The sequence below is a fragment of the Juglans microcarpa x Juglans regia genome, chromosome 1D, assembly GCF_004785595.1.
Source record: "Juglans microcarpa x Juglans regia isolate MS1-56 chromosome 1D, Jm3101_v1.0, whole genome shotgun sequence".
Classification (NCBI taxonomy): Eukaryota; Viridiplantae; Streptophyta; class Magnoliopsida; order Fagales; family Juglandaceae; genus Juglans; species Juglans microcarpa x Juglans regia.
The window spans coordinates 19,058,779-19,081,883 of record NC_054594.1 but is presented as its reverse complement, the minus strand read 5'-3'; the positions used below and the strand labels follow the sequence as shown (position 1 = coordinate 19,081,883).

The 23,105-nt window shown below is 38.3% G+C and overlaps 2 protein-coding genes across 2 annotated transcripts; both read left to right on the top strand.

The window, feature by feature from the left end:
* The first annotated feature begins 3,999 nt into the window (after nucleotides 1-3,999).
* Nucleotides 4,000-12,070, top strand: LOC121238574 (phytochrome B). Its single transcript, XM_041135511.1, has 4 exons — nucleotides 4,000-6,695; nucleotides 7,460-8,267; nucleotides 9,737-10,036; nucleotides 11,277-12,070. Exons 1-4 carry the CDS (start codon nucleotides 4,619-4,621, stop codon nucleotides 11,494-11,496), a joined length of 3,405 nt encoding a protein of 1,134 aa, XP_040991445.1. The 5' UTR covers nucleotides 4,000-4,618; the 3' UTR covers nucleotides 11,497-12,070.
* Nucleotides 12,071-14,631: 2,561 nt separating this feature from the next.
* Nucleotides 14,632-22,562, top strand: LOC121238521 (probable serine/threonine-protein kinase roco5). The gene is made up of 13 exons (XM_041135436.1): nucleotides 14,632-15,389; nucleotides 15,917-16,337; nucleotides 16,415-17,078; nucleotides 17,262-17,302; nucleotides 17,799-17,867; nucleotides 20,274-20,374; nucleotides 20,541-20,619; nucleotides 20,806-20,904; nucleotides 20,989-21,057; nucleotides 21,177-21,226; nucleotides 21,340-21,421; nucleotides 21,638-21,732; nucleotides 22,309-22,562. Exons 1-13 carry the CDS (start codon nucleotides 14,992-14,994, stop codon nucleotides 22,433-22,435), a joined length of 2,295 nt encoding a protein of 764 aa, XP_040991370.1. The 5' UTR covers nucleotides 14,632-14,991; the 3' UTR covers nucleotides 22,436-22,562.
* The last annotated feature ends 543 nt before the right edge of the window (nucleotides 22,563-23,105 follow it).

Sequence of the window (23,105 nt, the reverse complement as noted above, 5' to 3'; positions counted from 1 at the left end):
GATGCCCGTCGGGCTGCTATTGTACGGTCGAGGAGCATGTGGCCACCATTGTATGGCAAAGGATGGGTGGCCACCACTATATGGCCGAGGAGGGGCGGCCGAGAAAAACATCCAAGGAATTGCGTCCAAGATGCATGTGAGGCCGTGATAGAGGCGTTTGCCACTGGGTAGTCAGGCAACGCACGTTGTGGTCGAGGGGTACCCACTGGCTATAAAGATTGCCGGCAATCTTGATGGTGGCAGGGCTTGTGGGAGCCACATGAAGTGGGGATCCCTTCAGGGCGCACAGGGCAACGTGCACTCGTTGCCCACCATGCATGGCCTTCATCATTGAGGACCACCTTTGCCGTGGCACAAAATTCCAGCAGCCCTCGTGGTGGCCACCGGTCTCCTCCATTAGTCCCACAGAGTGAGCTTGAGATGTATCTCGGGTGCACATCCGAGTACCCCCTATTGGGCTGCATGCACATGGCCATTGTGGGCGAGGGCCACTCAGGTGAAGACAGAGGACACCAGCCGTCCATCTGATGGCCGCTGGTGTCCCTGCTGTGCCAAGATGGCGCCAAGTCGAGTGGTTCTTACCATGTGCGAGCCTGTGCATGTGGTTCTCATGGTGGAGCCACCTCCGTGAGGTGGTGTTCGAGGACCACCCCGGAGGAAATAGGTGATGCCGACGGTCCATATGGTGGTCTTCGGTGCTGGCCTTCATTTGTGTCACGGCAGGATCGTGGCTCTTATGGGTGCACATCGTGCACCTGTTGGGTTGGCATGCATGGCGTGCATCTATGCGGAGTGGTGGTCGGGGACCACCCTGAAGAAAATAGACGAGGCTGATGGTCTATATGGTGGCTGCTGATGCTGCCCCTCAATTGTGCTATGGCGGGGCCGTGGCACTTCTGGGTGCACGTCGTGCAGCCGTCGGGTTCCCAATGCCCATGCATGGTAATGTGCATGCCATGCATGCCTAGGATGTGCACGGCAGTGTGCACTAAAGTGCACAGTACTAAGCCACGTACTCCCCCCTCTTTCTACACAGTACTAACCCACGTACTCACCACTGTGCATTTGCAGCTTAAGTGGTGAGTAGCTTGGGTTCCTGCTTGGGCGAGAAAGGGTTCACTCACCTATTTTTTGCAACAGTGTTGTTCATAAAATAAAATTTGAAAAGCCAAAAATAATTATCTGGAAAACTTTTATCTACTCGTTCGGTGATCATTTGGCGCACTGGAAAATCTTCCTTCTCCCGCATCAAGTGTAGATATTAAATCAGATCCAACAGACGGCGTCAATTGTTAATGCCTAAAAAATCGCACAATAGACTGAAAGGGGAGAAAGAGTCATTTCCGGCCTGTTGTGATGACTCGGGTTTCGATCGATGTGGTCTAGTACTGATGTACGATGTCGGTGCGTACATGCATAGTGATGAATAAAAAGTACATGTAAGAAAAATAAAGAGAGTGGAACACACAAATTCACATGGTTCGGCATAATGCCTATGTCCACGGACGTTTGGGGAGAGAAAATTCACTATAATATGCTTGTTTTATAGTCTCTTGTACTCACTCATTTCTCACTGTACAATAGAAGTCGGAGATCTATTTGCTAGAGGAGACATTCACGTTGGAGCTCTCATCGTGAGGTTGAAGAAGCTGAAGAAGAAGAAGCCCCCTGGAGTCATTTGGCCGTTTCTTTTTATCTAACCCCTATTTCCGCGTGCACCTCAATAGTGGTGAGGAAATGTCACTTTTTCTCTTGCGTGTCTAACATCCTCCATTTTTTTCACTTTTTTCCTTTCCATCTCTTCTTTTCTTTCCTCTTAACACTTTCTCTTCTCATGTCACCTCTTTCTCTCTCATTCTTTGATCTTCTAGTGGGGATCCTTTGATGGATTGGGACTGGTTGTCTGGGCTTGAGATATTTTATCCCTTGAGGGTAATAGAAGAATCATTTTCAAACTTGAGTTCTTTTCTGCTCAAGATTTATACCATTTGAATTAAACAATATATATGGTTGAAGGTATGCGTTATTATTCTTCAATGCTGCATGAGCATCATTGCATTTACGTTTCTTACATAACTTGCTTTTGGAGGCTAGCTTGACAGAAGATCTAAAGCACAGTTTGTTGAGAATAGTGCTTCTTCTGTGAATCATGTCGAAGATTATGAAGGTCGGAGGTTGAGTTTTTCTCAAACATGTTAGTTTGATTTACCGGTTTACCCAAAAGAAAATGTATGCAGCTAGCAATCTAAAGATTCTAACATGCTATCTCTTTGCTGTGTTTGTCAGGGCATAAAAAAGATTATCATGTTTTCTCAACAATTTGAGACTAGTAACCATAAGAAATTCAAAACATTTTTTTTTTTTTAGTAAGAGGCCAAGCCTCATATGTATATTAGTAAACTCTCACTTTAGGCGGAGAAAAACTGTAGTTACAAAGATCAAACCATAAGGAGCAACCAAAGATAAGAAACACAAACTACAACCAATAGCAAAACAGGACCAAAAAAGCACCAAGATATTAACAATATCGTAGCATAGGAAAACCCCATTTGTTCATGCGAAAATGACCATAAGCCTCCTTATCCAAACCAGCCGAAGAGAGAAAAAAAATTTTGATTTCCTGTAGCTCCCATTATCATGCTTGTAATGGCTACATCACAAATCCGAGTGTTTGAAACTCTTGTGTTATTTGCAGTGCAAAGGATCAAGAGAGGCGGCAACAGAGAGAAGACATTAGAGTTGATAGCTAAAACTGTTTGCACACACGCATGCTTTTCCCTGCTTCGATGTGCATTGAGCAGGCTATGCAAGTTGAAACAACGGACAGCCTCTCTACAAGGCAAATGACCAGGTGCATGCTCAACGTGGATGGTGCAATTGGGGTCCCTTTCTTTTCTCTGCCGGCAGAGGAATGTTCACCAAGCAAGATCAGATTGACATGTTATTCAGAGATTGTCGAGATTTGCTATCCGAATGGAGTCTTGCTGCTGGCACAGTCCATTGGTCTGATTGGCTTAGTTGGATTGCACTTATAAATATTCTTATCCGGACCTATGGGTTATGTTTTGTGTTGCTTATTAAGGTATACAATACATCAAATCTGGGAAACTGACACATTAGCGATGGGAGTTTTGAATGGCCCTTTTTATCCAAGGGTGATGCCGTAGAGTTGCATGGTCCCCTCTCAGATATAAAACGGTCCTATGTTCACTGCCACTGATATGACTTGTTAGTGACAAAAATTTATACTTTCATTAACTGGATGTTATTATATCTTGGATCAAGCATGTTGCATTTTCCTTGAAGTAATACAGAATTCGAACTGATTGCTCCTTAAAAAGCAGGCACAACCTCTGACCACAAGAGGTTGAAACAACTTCTATTATGCCACCCATGGGAGAATAATGTTCTCTACACCAGAGTGAGAGCATTTCAATCGGCTCAAATCACGAAGTTTCGGTTATGGTGATGTATCGGTCCGTATCGAATCTTAAATTTTTTTAAGATCGGATCAAACCGGAATGGTTACACCTAGATGTCTTGAAATTCTACAAAAATGAAGAATTACTATTTCTGTACACAGAATGGGGATGGATATATGAATGAGACCAATAATGCCAGAGAGAAGATGAGAGCAATAATGTCAGAGAGAAGATGCTTGAAAGTACCCTAGTGTTGTGTGAAAATAACACATCACTTTTAGTTATTCTACAATACAAAAGTGATAAATAAAATATAATTAAATAAAACCGAACATGTGCCAAGCAAATCCATATTGTGGTGGGCAGACGTCCATTTGGCAAAAAAAAAAAAAACTAGCAATCTGCGATTTCAACATCAAAGTACAGATGGGATATTCTGCATTCCATATGAAAATACTCCCACTTATCCTATTGTTGGGATAGGGTCCGAAAAATACAAACTTTAATTTAGCCCAGTCTCAAAAAAGACTACGATCTAACCAAACAGGGTATAGAACATATGCTTTCCTTTTCTTTTCTTTTTTTTTTTGAGGTAGGAGTTCACTCTGAAAAAATAAAAATGCTGCCCCTACAAACTTCAATGTTCCGTGAAGACAAACTCCGTCGAAGACAAGAAGACAGGAAATACTTACCACCGAAAAACCAGAGAAGGCGGAACACAGAAAAATAACCTAACAGCAGAGTAATTACTAATTTCCATCACGGAAGACGAAAAAGAAAGAAAAGGCAAGCAAGAGCGACAGAACAACAACAGAAGCAGAGGGTAGCAAAGAACCCAAAACCAAAAGTGTGTTGTTGACAAGACTCCAATAAAAACGCATACTTTTCTTTACCCACCATTGATCGAAGGGTGAAAAAACAATAACAACAAGACTTAAGAGCGAGTTCAGCTTCCTAACCGAAACATAATTGCAGCTTCCTTTGTGATCAACACCCAAAGTTTCCCATTTGATCTAAAGGATCAGCGGTGAGAATCTTCATGCTCATGTGGGCTTTCCCCATATTTACTCGATCTCTTACCCTCTCACCACCACCACCACCACCACTACCACTACCACCACCAATCCAGGCAAACACAGAACGCACTGAGGCAGTATTGTGAAAGAACAATACCCAACACCTCCCAAACCCCAGCAATGGCTTCAGGTAGCAGAAACGTACGCTCACAACACGACAATCAAGCTCAGTCCTCGAACACAGCGAGCAGCATGAGACCCCACCATGCGGAGTCTTCCATCCCCAAAGCCATTGAACAGTTTACCGTCGATGCTCGCCTCCACGCAGTCTTTGAACAGTCCGGCGAGTCGGGTAAGTCCTTCGACTACTCCCAGTCCGTTAGAGCAACCACACAGTCCGTTCCTGAGCAACAAATCACAGCGTACCTGTCCAGAATCCAAAGGGGTGGCCATATCCAACCCTTTGGCTGCATGATTGCCGTGGACGAAGCCACCAACAGCGTAATCGCGTACAGCGAGAACGCCCGCGAGTTGCTGGGTCTTTTGCCTCAGTCGGTCCCGAGTCTGGAGAAGCAAGAGATTTTGGCAGTTGGGACTGACGTGAGGACGCTCTTCATGCCCTCGAGCTCGGTTTTGCTCGAGAAGGCGTTTGGAGCTAGGGAAATTACCCTGTTGAACCCGGTTTGGATTCATTCCAAGAATTCAGGGAAGCCCTTTTATGCGATTTTGCATAGGGTAGATGTAGGTATTGTGATTGATTTGGAGCCTGCGAGGACGGAGGATCCAGCTTTGTCTATTGCTGGGGCGGTGCAGTCACAGAAGCTGGCAGTGCGGGCGATTTCACAGCTGCAGTCGCTGCCCGGTGGGGATATCAAGCTCTTGTGTGATACTGTGGTGGAGAGCGTGAGGAAGCTTACTGGGTATGATAGGGTAATGGTGTATAAGTTTCATGAGGATGAGCATGGTGAGGTTGTCGCGGAGAGCAAGAGGCCTGATTTGGATCCGTATATTGGGTTGCATTATCCTTCCACGGATATTCCTCAGGCATCAAGGTTTTTATTTAAGCAGAACAGGGTTAGGATGATTGTGGATTGCAATGCCACGCCTGTTCAGGTGGTTCAGGATGAAGGGCTTATGCAGCCTTTGTGCTTGGTTGGTTCCACACTCCGTGCTCCTCATGGTTGTCATGCGCAGTATATGGCCAATATGGGATCAATTGCCTCGTTAGCAATGGCAGTTATCATCAATGGGAATGATGGGGAAGCTGTTGGTGGGAGGACTGCAATGAGGTTGTGGGGCTTGGTTGTTTGCCATCATACTTCTGCTCGCTGCATTCCATTCCCTCTCCGCTATGCTTGTGAGTTCCTAATGCAGGCTTTTGGACTTCAATTGAATATGGAGTTGCAATTGGCATCACAATTGTTGGAGAAGCATGTTTTAAGGACTCAGACCCTCTTGTGTGATATGCTTCTTCGTGCCTCACCCACTGGAATTGTTACTCAAAGCCCTAGTATTATGGACCTTGTGAAGTGTGATGGTGCCGCCCTCTACTATCAAGGGAAGTACTACCCGCTAGGTGTGACCCCGACTGAGGCCCAGATCAAGGACATAGTGGAGTGGTTGTTGGCTTTCCATGGAGATTCCACAGGTTTAAGCACAGACAGTTTGGCTGATGCTGGGTACCCTGGAGCAGCCTTGCTTGGAGATGCAGTTTGTGGGATGGCTGTTGCTTTTATCACTAAAAGGGATTTTCTATTCTGGTTTCGTTCCCACACTGCAAAAGAGATCAAATGGGGTGGTGCAAAGCATCACCCTCAGGACAAGGATGATGGGCAGAGGATGCATCCACGTTCATCATTCAAGGCATTTTTGGAAGTGGTAAAAAGCCGCAGCTTGCCATGGGAGAATGCAGAAATGGACGCAATCCACTCTTTGCAGCTAATTCTGCGAGACTCATTCAAAGATGACGAGGCAAACAATTCTAAGGCTGTTATACATGCCCAGCTTGGGGATCTAGAGTTGCAAGGGATAGATGAGCTTAGCTCAGTGGCGAGAGAAATGGTCAGGTTAATAGAGACTGCAACTGCTCCTATATTTGCTGTAGATGTTGATGGCTGTATAAATGGGTGGAATGCAAAGGTTGCAGAGTTGACAGGGCTCTCAGTTGAAGAAGCTATGGGGAAGTCTTTGGCTCATGATCTTGTTTATAAAGAATCTAAAGAAGCAGTAGAGAAGCTTCTTTCTTGCGCTTTAAGAGGTAGTCAGTTTACATCTACTCTCTTTGTGCCTGTCAATCCAAGAAGTTTAATAGGATAATATATTGGTGTCCAATTTATGTTGAATTAAATCAAAAGACGTAAGAGAACCCTTGAAATTAAAGCAACTAAAATGATTTCTTTAGCATGGAAAGTAGTTATTAGTATGTTGCATTAAATTGTGTTCGTTCCAGATGACAGGACAAATTTGTGATTTGCCAAAATATAGGTATTGCTTATGTTGTAATGATATAATTTGAATTGTATATGTAAGCGATAGGTTATTCAATATTGTCCCCTTTTTTTGCTTTTCAAAAAAGGGACAATATTGTCCCTTATGATGAACTGTTAGTATTTTTGGCCCAAAGGTTCAAGAATTTGCACTGTGTTCTCCATAATGAACTTAATGGATGCCCCATTGTGGTTGCTGCTCATGCTGTTAGCATCTGGAGATGGACAGTGGCATGGGTGTTAATGTCCAATCCGGGGTATGCAGTGTCACTGCAGTGACTTAAAAATCATAGACCTGAGCATGTTGTTGGTGTTCAGAAATGGTTCCCATGCCACAAAAGAGAGGCTATTAATCTCTTGTTACATGGATTGGAAGGTCATAATCTTATTCTTATGATTGGTTAGCACTACATTCATTTGTATTTCGAGCTTGAAAGGAACCTTCCATCAATTGACATATAGTATTTAGTATTGGCTTTGAAAGGGAGCTGGTTTTGGTAACCTTGTTTATATTACTTTAATTTAACTAATGCAGGTGAAGAAGAAAAGAATGTAGAGATACAAATGAGGACATTTGGCCCTGAGCATCAGAAGAAGGCTGTATTTGTGGTGGTCAATGCTTGCTCCAGCAAGGATTACACAAATAACATAGTTGGAGTTTGTTTTGTCGGTCAGGATGTTACTGGTCAAAAAGTGGTGATGGACAAGTTCATCAACATTCAAAGTGATTACAAGGCTATTGTTCACAGTCCCAATCCTTTGATCCCTCCCATATTTGCTTCAGATGATAACACATGTTGTTCAGAGTGGAACACTGCCATGGAAAAACTCACTGGGTGGGCCCGAGGGGAGATAATTGGAAAAATGTTGGTTGGAGAGGTTTTTGGCAGTTGCTGTCGACTCAAGGGTTCCGATACTTTGACAAAATTCATGATTGTCTTGCATAATGCAATTGGAGGGCAGGACACAGACAAGTTTCCATTTTCCTTCTTTGATCGAAAGGGAAAATACGTACAAGCTCTCTTGACAGCAAACAAGAGGGCAAATATGGATGGCCAGATTATCGGAGCCTTCTGTTTCTTGCAGATAGCTAGTCCTGAATTGCAGCAAGCCCTTAAAGTTCAGCGGCAACAAGAGAATAAATGCATTGCAAGAATGAAAGAGTTAGCTTACATTTGCCAGGAAATAAAGAATCCTTTAAGTGGTATTCGCTTTACAAACTCTCTTTTGGAAGCTACAGAATTGACTGAAGATCAAAAGCAGTTTCTTGAGACTAGTGCTGCTTGTGAGAATCAGATGTTGAAGATTATAAAGGACGTTGATGTGGAGAGAATTGAAGATGGGTAAGTTTCTCAAACAAATTATTTATTTACAGTTTTACCCAAAAGAAAATGTACTGCATGTAGTAATCTTTATTGTCATTTGGCTGCTAAACATTTTACAAAACATATAATTTCTATGCTTTGCTCTCATAAAACCATATCATAAACTATCCCACTATTTTATTTGATAAATAACTAGTACTACAAAGCCACAACATCCACTCCACATTAGTGTTAGAATTTCATAATATATATCATTAAGTCCCATTAGTGTTAGAATTTCATAATATATATCATTAAGTCCGACTAATACATACAAATTTTATTTAAAGTTTTATACTATATAATTTCCAAAGCATGGGATTTGCTCATATAAATCACATCATCAACTGACTCATTGTAAATCATTAAGTCAAATTTATAAAATAAAAAATAATATGTCTGAGTGCAATCATTAAATGAAAATGATATATTTAACTATATAAATTTGTATTCTTTTAGATTTCCTAACACATGCTTTTTTATTTTTATAATTAATAAGAGAATTTTATTCCAAGTAAATAGGCAAAGCCCAAGTACATAGGAAGTATACAAGAGAATACACCTAAATACAAGCTCGAACAAGAAACAACTAAAGCAAATCATGAAAATTATCTCCATTCAATACAAGAGCCTTAGCCCAAAAACACAAAGTACTAAAGAAAAATTCCCTAAGGGATGGTTGGGATAGTAAGTTGAGATGACATGAAAATTGAAAGTTGAATAAAATATTGTTAGAATATTATTTTTTAATTATTTTTGTTTTGGAATTTGAAAAAAGTTGAATTGTCTATTGTATTTTGTTTGGGAATTTAGGAAAGTTGTAATGATTAGTAGATGAGATGAGATGAGATGAGTTGAGATCAACTCATTATCCAAACCAGGTAGTTCTACCATAGAGTGTTCTCTATCTTCAATTTATTGTAGTGTAAACTAGTCATAATTTATCGTCATCTCTGTATTGCCACTAAATCTAATGCATCCAATTATGTACCATGATATAGTATTATCAGCTTCATATTAGGCAGTTCCCTACAATAGTTTCTTCACTGATGCGATAGCGTACTATGATGAAATTTAAATCTATTGACTGCAAGTATCATTAGATTGCAGTTAACTCATCAAAATATTCTAAATATATATGGCTGGCTACATGGACTCTGAGTTATCATTCAACTTTACAGTGCTACCAATACATAATATGTATACAGTTGTAAAATTCTCTGCTACGATTTGTCAAAATGGGGAAAGAAATAGAAATGTTCTTGCTCAGAATAATTATAACTGTCTCCTCTACTCTAAATTTTCCTTGTATTTTCATTCCATTCCATATTATTCTTATCTTGTGTTCAGTCCTTCCTACCTTGTTCAAGTTTCACGCTTGTATTGATATCTATGCCTCAGCAATAATTTTGTTGACACAACCTGACTTAGTTTCTAATTTCGTTCAGAATCAGTTCATTGGAACTTGAGAAGGAGGAATTTTTACTCGGGAGTGTCATAAATGCTGTTGTTAGCCAAGTAATGATATTGCTGAGGGAAAGAAATTTACAATTGATTAGGGATATTCCGGAAGAAATCAAATCATTGGCTGTTTATGGTGATCAAGTGAGGATACAGCAGGTCCTTGCTGATTTCTTGCTAAATATGGTGCGTTATGCACCATCTCCAGAAGGTTGGGTTGAGATTCACGTTCATCCAAGCTTGAAGAAAACTTCTGATGGATTGACTCTTGTACATACAGAATTCAGGTATATTAGACTTGCATTCATTTTTCATTTTCCTAACTATATGTGGCATACTATTAGGAATCATGTAAGTTATCTTACTCTTGAGTCTTTACTTCTTTTTTTTTTCATATTCTTCTCTTAATTTGTTCACTCCTCTTGTCCTTCAGCACTTCTTAGGATAAACATAGTGTCAATTTTTGAATTCTCGATCATTCGTTGTATTATTTCTAGTAAATTATGCTGCCAGGCCTGTTGCTTTATCTTTCTTTTAAACCTAAAAGAAGTTGACTCTGATTCGGCCAAGTTAAGCATTCAATCAGATTTGAAGTGGTTGACTTATCTAATTTAAGACAATCATTTGACTCCCACTTAGATGTAAGTGGTTGATGTATCCTAGACAGATCTTTCGTGGTTGCAACCATTACTCATAGGATGAGTTTTTGCATGTACCATGCTATAACATTACAGGACTTGATGATTTACAGTTGCAAGAATTCCTCTTACCTAATGCGGAGGCTTTACCCACTTCGACGGTGCGAAAGAGGCCTGCACTAGTGTCCGGAATCTGTAGGAATATTAGATATCCATTGCAGTACTCTTGTATTCCAGAAGGTTGTCTATGCTTAACTAATTTCCAATCCCCCTGGCCCTCCTGTCCAAATCTTATTTTTGTTGCGGTTTGTTTTCCATAATCTTGAGGGTCCAATAAGCTAATAGGTCCTCTGAGACTTGCTTTCATCATCACTCTGTTTTAGATCTATGCCATCTGTTAACCTTGTCGTCATGGATTCTTAGGGCAGCCAATCAAGATGTGGATGTTTTGGTGGAATATTTAACCTGGTTTCAATTATCATGATTTTATATTGCTAGTTTTGCAATGCCTATATATTTTCCATGACTTTTAGAAGTGGGTTTCGGAGTTGCCTATTGCCTGCACTAGGGTTAGCCTCAATTTGTCCTAACCATCCAGAGTTACGTCTCTATTTTATATATATATATATATATATAATTTATCATGTGGACTTGTCAAGAAACAATTTGACAATAATGAGCTTTAAGCATAAATTAAGCTAGTCACATGATACTGGGAGAAAAGTTGCTTTGGCCAAATTCATTTGTAAGAACAGATTATATATGGAAGTAATTGATGATTACTTGAAACTTCTTTTCCCTCCTAAGATGCTATAAATATGTGTGAAGATATGAATCTTATTAATGTCTTTTGATTTTCTTGTGACTAATATTGATTTTATCTATGAAGGATGGTATGCCCTGGCGAAGGTCTTCCTCCTGAATTGGTTCAGGACATGTTCCATAGCAGTCGATGGATGACTCAGGAAGGCCTTGGGCTGAGCATGTGCAGGAAGATTTTAAAGCACATGAATGGTGAGGTCCAATATATCAGAGAGTCTGAAAGATGCTATTTCTTGGTTATTCTTGAACTTCCCATACCTCAGAGAGGCTCAAAAAGTGTCGAGTAGGTCGTCAGCTTTGCAGAGGCCCCAAACTTTAAAGCTTTCTCAGCTCTAACCCGAGATACTCCTTCAGGCATACACCCTTGGACGGTTTGCTTTGTATAACCCAGATACAGTAATTACACTTGAACCGGAGGCACTTGACTCAGCTGATTCAGTAAGATTAAGAGCATTTCCTTCTACCCGTTTGGAATGTTATTCTCTTTGCTGTTGGGCAAGACTAGTCCCAGACACCCACCTATCTTATAAGGAAGCTGATTAATTTCTAGCTTGATGTAGTCTTAAGATCATACTAATGTAGTTGTGTACCGACGACCTTCTTGCATGGTGTGCCACCATACGTTTTCATCGACGAGCAAGAGTGCCATTTGAAATTGTTGTTGTTGAGGGTTCCCATGATGAGAAGCAGTTGGATTGACTTTAAGCATGTGTTTTAATTATTGTTTGTACGATACCGTCAAGTTCCCAAAATAAATGTAAAATGTCATGCTTCAGGGTTTACTCCCTCTAAAGCTAGTTTGCTGTATATCCGTTACTTTGATGTAATAGAGCCAACAGCCACTGCTGCAGTTGATTTTCATGCCTCATGTTCTGTCATATGACCAATATATGCATTTTTCTCACTTTTTGGATGTGCATCACCAATTCATTCAGGATTCTCCACTGTCCTTAACAATGTTGCATGAAAATTTGGTACCTCTATTGGATTAAGTTTGACCATTTTAAAAGATAGTAGTAGCTGAGATGGTTTGCAATTAGTTTTTGGACTGTTCCTCCTAGCCGCCAAAAAAGGTGGCTCATTGGGATAAAAAAAAAAAAAAAAAAAAATACACCTAGATATTTAGAAATTTTCTAATGTGTATGTATTATTAAATCAGGATAATGCACCTTTTTTTTTTTTTTAATATATTGGATGTCATTGCCATATCCATTTTATTGTATATTTTTCTTGTGGGTGGAGATAAGGATGCATGCCATGTTAGAGCTCAGGGCTTTTGAGCCTTTTCTTATGGGAGTGTCACTTGTTTCCCTTACTGATATTATTTCATTAAAATATATTTAATTATTATATATATATATATATATATTTCTAAACCTTCAGAAATTTTTTTATTATCTGTCGTTAAAACTGTATAATAAAATAATTAAGATTGAAATACTGGGTGGAATGGATATGCAACCAGTAATTAAAGGTATAGATGAATTAAACTTTGGTGTCCCGAGGAAGGGTGGCAACAAAAGGTTGTCTTCCATATAAGGTACATTTCTCAAGGGTTTACTTTTGTCTAAAATGCATATAAATCCAGAAGAGATAGATGATTAGACAGCTCCTAGCTGCTATGTAACAAATTTACAATTTATTTTCGACATTCCGGAACCCAACCTTTCACACATGTCAACTTCTTACAAAGAAGAAAAGTTAAAAGACTGCCTTCGTTCGTTTTCTAGAAAAAGAAGCTCCTTATTCTCTTTAAAAAAGTTACTCATCCTTTGGAGTGTTTTTACCGAGACGAAGGTGGAGCTTAGCTCTCATTTTATTTTATTTTTTTTATTTTTTTTTGTGTATATGTTTCTATGCTGGTACTTTTTTATATTTTATTTCCACCGATTTGGTTTTGGCATGATCTATAGCTATCGACTATCAACACAGGCCCCACCACGCAACTCTCCAATTGTCAATTTACTGAGACAAAGTAGAATCACGACGAAAGTCTCAGCGCGTGATGCTTACACATGCCTTGTTTCGCGCGTGGCTATCACGGGCCGTCGTCCCATAATGCGTCTGTCGGCCACGCGTCACATAAGTAGATTCTCCATCTCAAGATCTTTCAGGTCTACCCTACCCCATCTCACAATCACCAGTGAGTGAAGAAACTTGGTTCGCAGCAATCCAATCAATCCGATGTCAGTCTTCCTACTATATTTATGTTTTCCCTAATTGATGACCTTGAGAAATGAAATATGGATATCTTCAAAAAACATCTCAAGACAACACACCGTTGTGTACCTTCAGTTTTTACTGCCTCCAGCGGTGGCTACATAGTTCGCAGTGTGAACTGTAAAAAATCGTCATTTAAGACAGCGTCCTCTTTATAAGGTATGGGTGGGGACCAAGTATTTGGTCCTAAAATCTGTTATTTTTCTTTTTCTTTTTCGTTGTGGTTATTATAATGAGGTGTTTGTTGGGGAATCCTACCCCTCTTCATATATCTCATTTTCTTTATTTGAATAATATATTTGTTTGCTTAGGGGGAAAAAAAAAAACCTTATTACAAAATCATTGGACATTATTAAAAAATAAATGGGTAAAATTACTTTTACAAAACAAAATTAAGTAGATTTCTTCTCTATTCTCATGTTTATTTTTTACCAGAAAATATTTTTAATGAATATTTATTTTATGTAAATTAAATACCTTTTCCACCCTCACCTAAAATTAATTTAATTCAACCCAGAAGTCAGTCTAATGAATGTCTAGCTGTAAATAATTTAATCCACAGAGCAAAACAAAAATTAAAGCAATATATGCTTGAAATTAAATTAAGAAATAAAGAGAGATGTAATCTCGAATTTTGTCATCCAGTTATACCATGCGACATATTTTAAATATTTTTTATTTTTTATTTTATAAGTGAAGGTATACCATTGAATTGATAAAATTAAAAATGATAAATTAAAGTTAAAATGTAATATTCTTAAAAAAAAAAAAAAGGATTCAATCAAGATCACTAATTTCGGAGAGTGAGAAGAAAAAATAATAATTTATTTTCAGAAAATAGCATTTTGCATGGAGTCGGAGAGAGAAATATGGAGTTGGTCAATGGCGGCGATAGGGAGAGGAAAATGGGCCAATTGGGGAGAGCCTCTTCAAAGAAAGAGGCAAAACCATGCTAATTTCCCAACAATGCGCGTGTGATCACTGTGATGATTGGCTAAAATTAAACACGCGCTAGAAGCGAGCGTGGGTAAAATCCTTTTTTTTTTTTTAAGGGTGTGTATATAATTAATGGCATTCTGGGTATAATAAATGAAATGAAGAAATGAAATAAATAGTTAAAGTCTTATTTGATTTGAAAATGAGTTGGAATGAATTGTAAATAATAAATAGCAACGAGATAGTTAAAATGAGTTGGGAAGTCGGACCGAGATGAAAATAATGAGATAGGAGCTGGAGCGAGACTAGAGAGGCTTTGAAGAAGCAGAGCAGAAGCAGAGCCTAAAAAAGAGAAGCTCGGAGAGAGAGAGAGATTCATAAATCTCCAGGTCTTATCAATTTCAAACCCATACTTGTTCTTATCCCTTAACTGGACCTTCTTCAATTACTCAAACAGTGTTTTGGAGAGACATTGGATATATGCGCGCGCGCGCACACTCAGAGAGTGAGAGAGGAGAGACAGAGAGAGAGAGTGTGCGTGTTTAGTCTTCTGGATATGCAGCTATCATTTCCAAGTAGGTAATTGCTGAGAGTGTGAGAACGGGCGAGAGTCCCAGAAATCCCGAATGAGTACCCCGACAGCGGAGGAGCTGCTAAGGAAGATCCAGGAGCTGGAGGCTGGTCAAGCCCACCTCAAGCAAGAGATGTCAAAACTCTCCGGCAACGCCAAATCCGAACAACCTGCCAACCACAATCACCACCAGAGGTCCCACTCCGTATCTCCTCAGCGCTCGGCCCTGCCGCGGAGAAGAGGCGGCTTGGAAGCCGGAACAGCCGCGTGGAAGAAGGGTTCGGCGTCGTTTCGGTATTCGTCGCCGCTACAGAGAGAGAGCCGGAGCCGCGAGCCTGTTAATGCTGGGGGGCCCCCGGCCGTGAGTTTTACTGATAGACAGTATTTGAATATCTTGCAGTCCATGGGGCAGGCTGTGCATATATTTGATGTTGATGGACGTATAATTTACTGGTCAGTAGTTTGATTAAGTTCATAAATGTTTTTATAAAGATTTTGATGCGTCTTTTGTTTTATGCATTCGGGTATTGTTTAATATCGGTTTTTTTTTCATGGTTCCTACAAGACTAGTGAGTAGCTCACTTGATAGGCTTGTTTTACATATTTTTTATTGGTCTGTTCATTTGTCATTTTTTTTCCAAGAATATTGTGAATATATTTGTATACATGTGTATGTATGTGTCACGCGGTATTGATTTGTTTGTGTTGGGATTTTGGATGGTTGTTTGATTAAATGCTTGTTGCGACTGTAGATTGATGGTCTTTTTTTGCAATTGAGAATTCAAGATTGACTCTGCGAGGTGATTCTGAAATTGGGTTGCTACGGTGTCAATGATAGACCCTGGACTTGCATTTGTAGTTTATATACTTACTGAATGTGTTCTTCTTTCTTCTTTCTTTCTTTTTTCTTTTCTAAGAGGAAATAAGTGATCTTTCGTATTAATTACATAGCAGCTTTCTTTTGCTGTCACTTCTTGCAGGAACCGAACTGCTGAGAACCTATACGGCTATTCTGCTGCTGAAGCCCTTGGTCAGGACGCCATTGAGCTTCTGATAGAACCGCAGAACTTTTCTGTAGCAAATAATGTGGTACATCGCGTCATCAGTGGAGAGAGCTGGACTGGGCAGATTCCAGTCAAGAATAAGATGGGGGAAAGGTTTTCAGCTGTTACTACCAATACTCCGTTCTATGATGACGATGGTAGTTTGATTGGGATTATTTGTGTATCAAGCGATTCACGGCCCTTTCAAGAAGTGAGAGTTGAGTTATCAGTTATACAGAATTCAGAACCAGATTCAAGTTTTAGTCGGCCTAGAAGTGGCCTCACAATCGCAAATAAACTTGGTCTTGATTCTCAGCAGCCTCTGCAAGTTGCCATTGCTTCCAAAATTTCTAATTTGGTTAGTCTTTTAGTATTTTCAAGTTTCTTTAATTTCTCATCGTCTTGCATATCTTAATTTTTAAATCATCCAAACAGGCATCCAAGGTGAGCAGCAAAGTTAAGTCAAGAATTAGGACAGGAGAGAATAGCACAGATCATGAAGGTGGGAGTGGAGATAGTAACCATACTGATCACAGTATATCAGATGCAGTTCTCTCAGACCATAGGGAGGATGCAACTTCTAGTGGAGCTAGCACACCTATTGGAGATATAGCTCCATCTCCTTTCGGTGCATTTTCTCATGACGAGGAGTACCCTGTAAAAGGCTCCAGAGATTCTTGTGATGAGAATGAAGGGAAACCTGCAATTCACAAGATCATAACCTCTAAGGCAGAAGCATGGATTGTTAAGAAAGGGTTATCATGGCCATGGAAAGTGAATGAGCAAGAAGGTTCAGATGCAAGGACTGGCCGATTCATCTGGCCCTGGTTGCAAAATGATCGAGAGAATGAACCAGTTCATAGTCAGAAGAGTCCCTCTGCTGGGCCGATACCAGAGATCCAAGTGAGTGAAGTTAATCGGGCTGGCAATAATGAGGCACTGGGGTCGTGGTCATCATTTAATGTTAACAGCACAAGCAGTGTCAGCAGCTGCGGAAGTACCGGCAGTAGTGCGGTTAATAAGGTGGACTTGGATATCGACTGCTTGGATTATGAAATATCATGGGAGGACTTGACAATTGGAGAACAAATTGGGCAAGGTAATCATCCTTTAAGCTAACAGTCTATTCTAGTGATTTTCTCAAATGCTGTAATTTTGGTTAATGCTTGTAAAGTGTGTGATTGAATGAACAGCATGTTAATGTGTATACGTCTATCCTGTTATGTATTGCTTGGTCCTCTACCAATCTCACATTGTTTTGCTGTGCTTTCCCCTTCTGCAGGTTCTTGTGGAACTGTATATCATGGTCTTTGGTATGGATCAGTATGTTTCTTGTACTCTTGCTTTAATGAACTTCAGTTTTTATTTAAAAAAAAAAAAAAAAAAAAAAAAAAAAAAACAGTTAAAACTTCCCCTTGGGTAATTCAAGGGGAAGTTCCTCCAATCCGATGGCCCCTAGAAATTGTTTGCACCCAAGAGGATTATAAAAAATGAAAAAAAGAACTTTCAGTTTTTGTGCGTGCACATAAATACAGGACATGAATCCAGGTTATATTATTTGGGAGTAGATGCTGTAGTGTTGACTTCCAACTAGCCGAGTCAAGGCTTGTGAATCCATAGATTATGCATAAACTTTCCTGGTCTGCATGTTATGCACAATTGGATAGTGTGCTACACAAATTAACTAAATCCGTTTTAATGTGCATTATTAGACACTTCTTTTGTACTCGTATAAAATGATGATGCAAACAAGAATCACATAAAGGTTGTGCTGTTATTCTCTTCGTTTGTGATTGAGATTGTATTTTTATTATTGCAGGATGTTGCTGTAAAGGTATTCTCCAAGCAAGAATATTCAGATGATGTAATCCATTCCTTCAGAAAAGAGGTTTGCCTTCTAGTTATCTTGTTATTGTAGTTGTTGCCGATGTATTTGGGACATGAATAATGTTGAATCTTATTCACGTTACTCGTGAACCTGTGTGATGTGGTGGAATAATTAAGTGAAAAATACTCTATGTAACTAAGATAGCATGCTTGAGGCATTATACAATAAATAGAAACTTTATAAAATTTTCAACCTTAGTATATTAATTTTCAAAATTTTGGCTGACGCTATTCAAACGTCACAACTTTGCTTGAGTGAAGAGGTGCCAAAAGCTATTCATAAAGCGCGCCAAACTAAAATGACATAAGTTGAGAAAACAAAAAACCATGTGTTAGGTGTATTCTCTTGTATGCCTATTAATGACATCAAACAAAAAAGCTTGATGTGGTGTTTGTGGTTGGAGAGGAATGGACAGTGCTTTGAAGATAGAGAACACTCTATGGTAGAACTACCTGGTTTGGATAATGAGTTGATCTCAACTCATCTCATCTCATCTACTAATCATTACAACTTTCCTAAATTTCCAAACAAAATACAATAAACAATTTAACTTTTTTCAAATTCCAAAACAAAAATAATTAAAAAATAATATTCTAACAATATTTTATTCAAATTTCAATTTCATGTCATCTCAACTTACTATCTAAACCATCCCTTAGGGAATTTTTCTTTAGTACTTTGTGTTTTTGGGCTAAGGCTCTTGTATTGAATGGAGATAATTTTCATGATTTGCTTTAGTTGTTTCTTGTTCTAGCTTGTATTTAGGTGTATTCTCTTGTATACTTCTTGTGTACTTGGGCTATGCCTATTTACTTGGAATAAAATTCTCCTATTAATTATAAAAATAAAAATGCATGTGTTAGGAAATCTAAAAGAATACTAATTTATGTAGTTAAATATATCATTTTCATTTAATGATTGCACTCGGACATATTATTTTTTATTTTATAAATTTGACTTAATGATTTACAATGAGTCAGTTGATGATGTGATTTATATGAGCAAATCCCATGCTTTGGAAATTATATAGTATAAAACTTTAAATAAAATTTGTATGTATTAGTCTGACTTAATGATATATATTATGAAATTCTAACACTAATGTGGAGCGGATGTTGTGGCTTTGTAGTACTAGTTATTTATCAAATAAAATAGTGGGATAGTTTATGATTTGGTTTTATGAGAGCAAAGCATAAGAAATTATATGACACTAGTTGTAGACCTGTGCGATATGCAGGAATAGCTAAACTACTTCAATGCTATATATAATTTGCTTAGCATACTTTGAGCAATTAAACCATAAATAAAACTTTTAAAAGAGTCTCAATAGTAGCACATTGATTTCAAAAATTTTTATGAGCATCTTCGGCCTTGTACAGTTTCCTATTTTTTCAAAATGTTTTAAACAATTTTCAACTTCAAACCAAACATTTTCTATTTCAACTTATCATCCGATCATTACCCAAACACAAAAATCAAAACAACTTTTTCAAAAATAAACATAAAAACTACTGCTTAATTTTAAAAAAAATATTTATTCAAAATTTTCTCTCTTCGTTCACAAACCCTATAAACAATACATATAGAAATTTGCGAACCAATTAGGCCTTCAGCTTTACTCCTTTTCTCTCCTTCATTTCTATGTTAGTTATGGAAAACCTCATAACTTTGCCTGAGTGGAGAGAGGACAAAGAGCTCTTAATATAATGTAAATGTCTTTAGTCATCAAGAACAATAACTTATAGGCCCTTTAAACTTTCTCATAACTTCAATAATTTATAAATATTCATTTGTTATGAAACTAAATAAGCATGAGCTGAGAGAGTAAAAAAGATATTGTAGGAAAACTAGAACTCTAAAATGAAAATTACCATGTAATTGGATATATTATCGTCATTTAATGATGATGTGACTAAACAGGAGAAAGCTCTCCAGGAGAACTGAATTGCCTTTTTTTTTTTTTTTTTTTTGGATAGAAAGCTTCCTTAATGAGAACTGAATGATTTTTTTGTGAGTGGGAAGTGTACTGAAGGTTTTTTTCCTTTTTTTTGGTGGGATAGAGAATTGATTGGTCTTTCTTGGATTAGACAGAGAATTGAAGCATCTTTTTTTGGGTAAATAAAATAAAATAAACAAACAATAAATGGTTTCAAACCTTTAGCTTCATTAAGTTTCATTTTTTAAAATTTATGAGGGAAATGTGATAATGTGGCTCAACATGAACGAAGCCAAAACTTCAAGAATTATATATGTTATACATATAGATGTGAAGCGCAGTCCACACTTGGGATCTTTTTTATTTGTACCTTTCTATACACTGATCCATATGCAGATCATATTTTTCTACTTCTAATGAACATAAATTTGTTAAAACACTTGGTTTAAAATATATTATTGTTTTTGAAGGTATCCCTTATGAAAAGACTTCGACATCCAAATGTTTTGCTCTTTATGGGAGCTGTTACTTCATCCGAGCATCTCTGCATCGTTACAGAGTTCCTTCCACGGTTTATTCTCTACTTCCCTTTCAGAATTTTATAATGCAGACATTTCTGACATTTTTCTCATGTTTACATGTATAACAAAATTGATACTGATAGGGAACTTTCCAAGAAATGTAGTGTAACACCTGTGCTGATGTGTGTTTCTTGTATCTATGTTCAATTGATGCAGCGGAAGTTTGTTTCGCTTACTACAGAGGAACACAACCAAACTAGATTGGAGACGGCGGGTTCATATGGCGTTGGATATAGTGAGTATGAGTACTTGTATGGGTTTCATTGTTGCTTTAATTTTTCAATGTTTGTTCTTAAGTAAGCTGTCTTCTTTTTCACTTTTTTCTAGCTTTGGGCAGAATGAATTTGTTTGCATGTATGGGTCTTGTAATATCTTCCCCATATTGATTCATGTATTATTATATTGTTTATTTCTTCTACAGGCCCGGGGCATGAATTATCTTCATCGTTACAATCCACCAATCATTCATCGAGATTTGAAGTCATCAAATCTTCTAGTTGATAAGAATTGGACTGTGAAGGTTTGCCTTCTATTATGTGTATTTTTTTTCTGCTACCAATATAATTATATAAGGAATTAATCTTGTCAATTTTCATCTAAACAGGTTGGTGATTTTGGTCTCTCGCGTCTCAAGCTTGACACATACCTTAGAACGACGGCTGGGAAGGGAACGGTATTAAACTGCTACTGATTGATTTCTTCTTTATTAGTTATATCTACCCAATCTGTCTAGATTATATTACATGACACACAGAAATTCTCTATTGATACTACTTTTTTCATGTTGTTTAGCCTCAATGGATGGCACCAGAAGTTCTTCATAATGAGCCTTCAGATGAGAAGTATGTTGTGATCTTTAATGTCACTTGAAGTATTTTGATGCAAGTGTATGTTTTTTCCATTAAATTTCCAGATTTAAACATACATTTGTTGTTACCGCTTTGGATACATATAGGTCTGATGTATATAGCTATGGGGTGATATTGTGGGAGCTTGCCACCAAGAAGATCCCTTGGGATAATCTCAACTCAATGCAGGTATTGTTTTCATTTGAAAGAATATATCAGGTACTTTTAATTGAAGAAAGAAAACCATTGCGAGTAAATAAATTCCCTCAGTACTCAAAAGTAGATAGATACCTTGGCTGGCAATAAGAGAATGTGACAATCTCGGTGGTTTCTTTTTTAACATTTTAACATTTTTAGATAGAGGTAATTCTGCACATATGAACAATTTCTTTTGGATACGTGCAGGTGATCGGAGCAGTAGGTTTCATGCACCAACGGCTAGAGATACCTAAGGACACGGATCCACAGTGGGCTTCTATTATCGAAAGCTGCTGGCATGGGTGTGTTATCTTTATGATTTTCGTATAGTTTGATTTCCATTTTCTAGAGCCACAATGAACTTAAATTATAAGCAATGGTACCTTGCAAAATAACCATCTTGGTGTGCTCATGTGACTAGAAGCCACGCCACTTAGAGCTCAATACAAGTTGCCCAAATACTTGGGATTGCGATCCTATTACCGAGTTCACAGTGCTTGAGTCCCATAATACTTTAAAAGGTCATGTTATTTGTTTGGTTTATTTTAGCCTGGAATTCATCTTGTAAGATTTCTAGTCTGATCTTGTGGAAATATCACTTATTTATCTATTTATTAAAAAAAAAAAAAAATCTTGTGGATGGCTATCATTTAATTTTTAAAGGTAGTTTTTTTTTTTTGGGGGGGGGGGGGGGGGGGGGGGGGGGGGGGGGGTTTGTTGGATCAATATGCAATATGATGAACATTATAGCATCAGTGGTCAATTTAGTTGTTTTCTTCTTGACCTCGTATTTCTTTAGTTTTTAGTTAGATCTTCCATGATGGGTCAACTTGCAAAAATATATCTAATATGCCAATCTACAACTACATGAAAATCAGAGATCCTGCATGCCGACCAACATTCCAGGAATTGTTGCAAAGGCTTAAAGATTTACAGAGACAGTATGCCCTTCAAGCTCAGGCTTCCCGCTCTGCAGCTGGAGATTGCCCCCAGAAGGAACTGTAGGCCCAACTCATTGTGCTTTGGATTTCTCTTTAGATATTGCCTTCAAGTTCGGCCGGCTTTTTTTTTGTGGCCAACAGACCGCCATCATGATCAGTCTGTGAAAACTGGAACCACAAAGCTGAAATTTGAGAGATCCTTGGTCACCATTTGGTCAAATGAAGAGGGAAGGGAAAACTTAGGGAGAAACATGTGAGCAACCTAATTTTGGTAGTGATATGGGGTTGGTTAAAAACTTTGTGATGTTTGCTTATTTCAGGTGGGATCATAACCAAATCTTCATCATGATGCTCTGTGCTGGGTATCATGTCACACCCAATATTTTAGATGGGGGTATGAATATAAGAAGTCACTTAAAAACAAAACTTGTACAAAAGAAAATCCAAGCTCTACTTTCGAGAGAGCTAGAGCTAGCACTAGCACTCACTTTCTTCATTTGTATAAATGAATATGTTTTTACTCTTGTGGTTCTCTATTTTCCTGCTTGTTTTATGTATACTTTCTTTCTTTTACTATCTGATTCCCAATTAATAAATACAGAGAAAGTAAACTCTCTTAGTAATTACTTGCATCTCTATCATTAATGGAGTCAATCTGTGAAAATGAGTCGTTCTACTCATCATTCTTACATTACACATTATACTTCATTTTTATTTTTTATTTTTATTTTTGT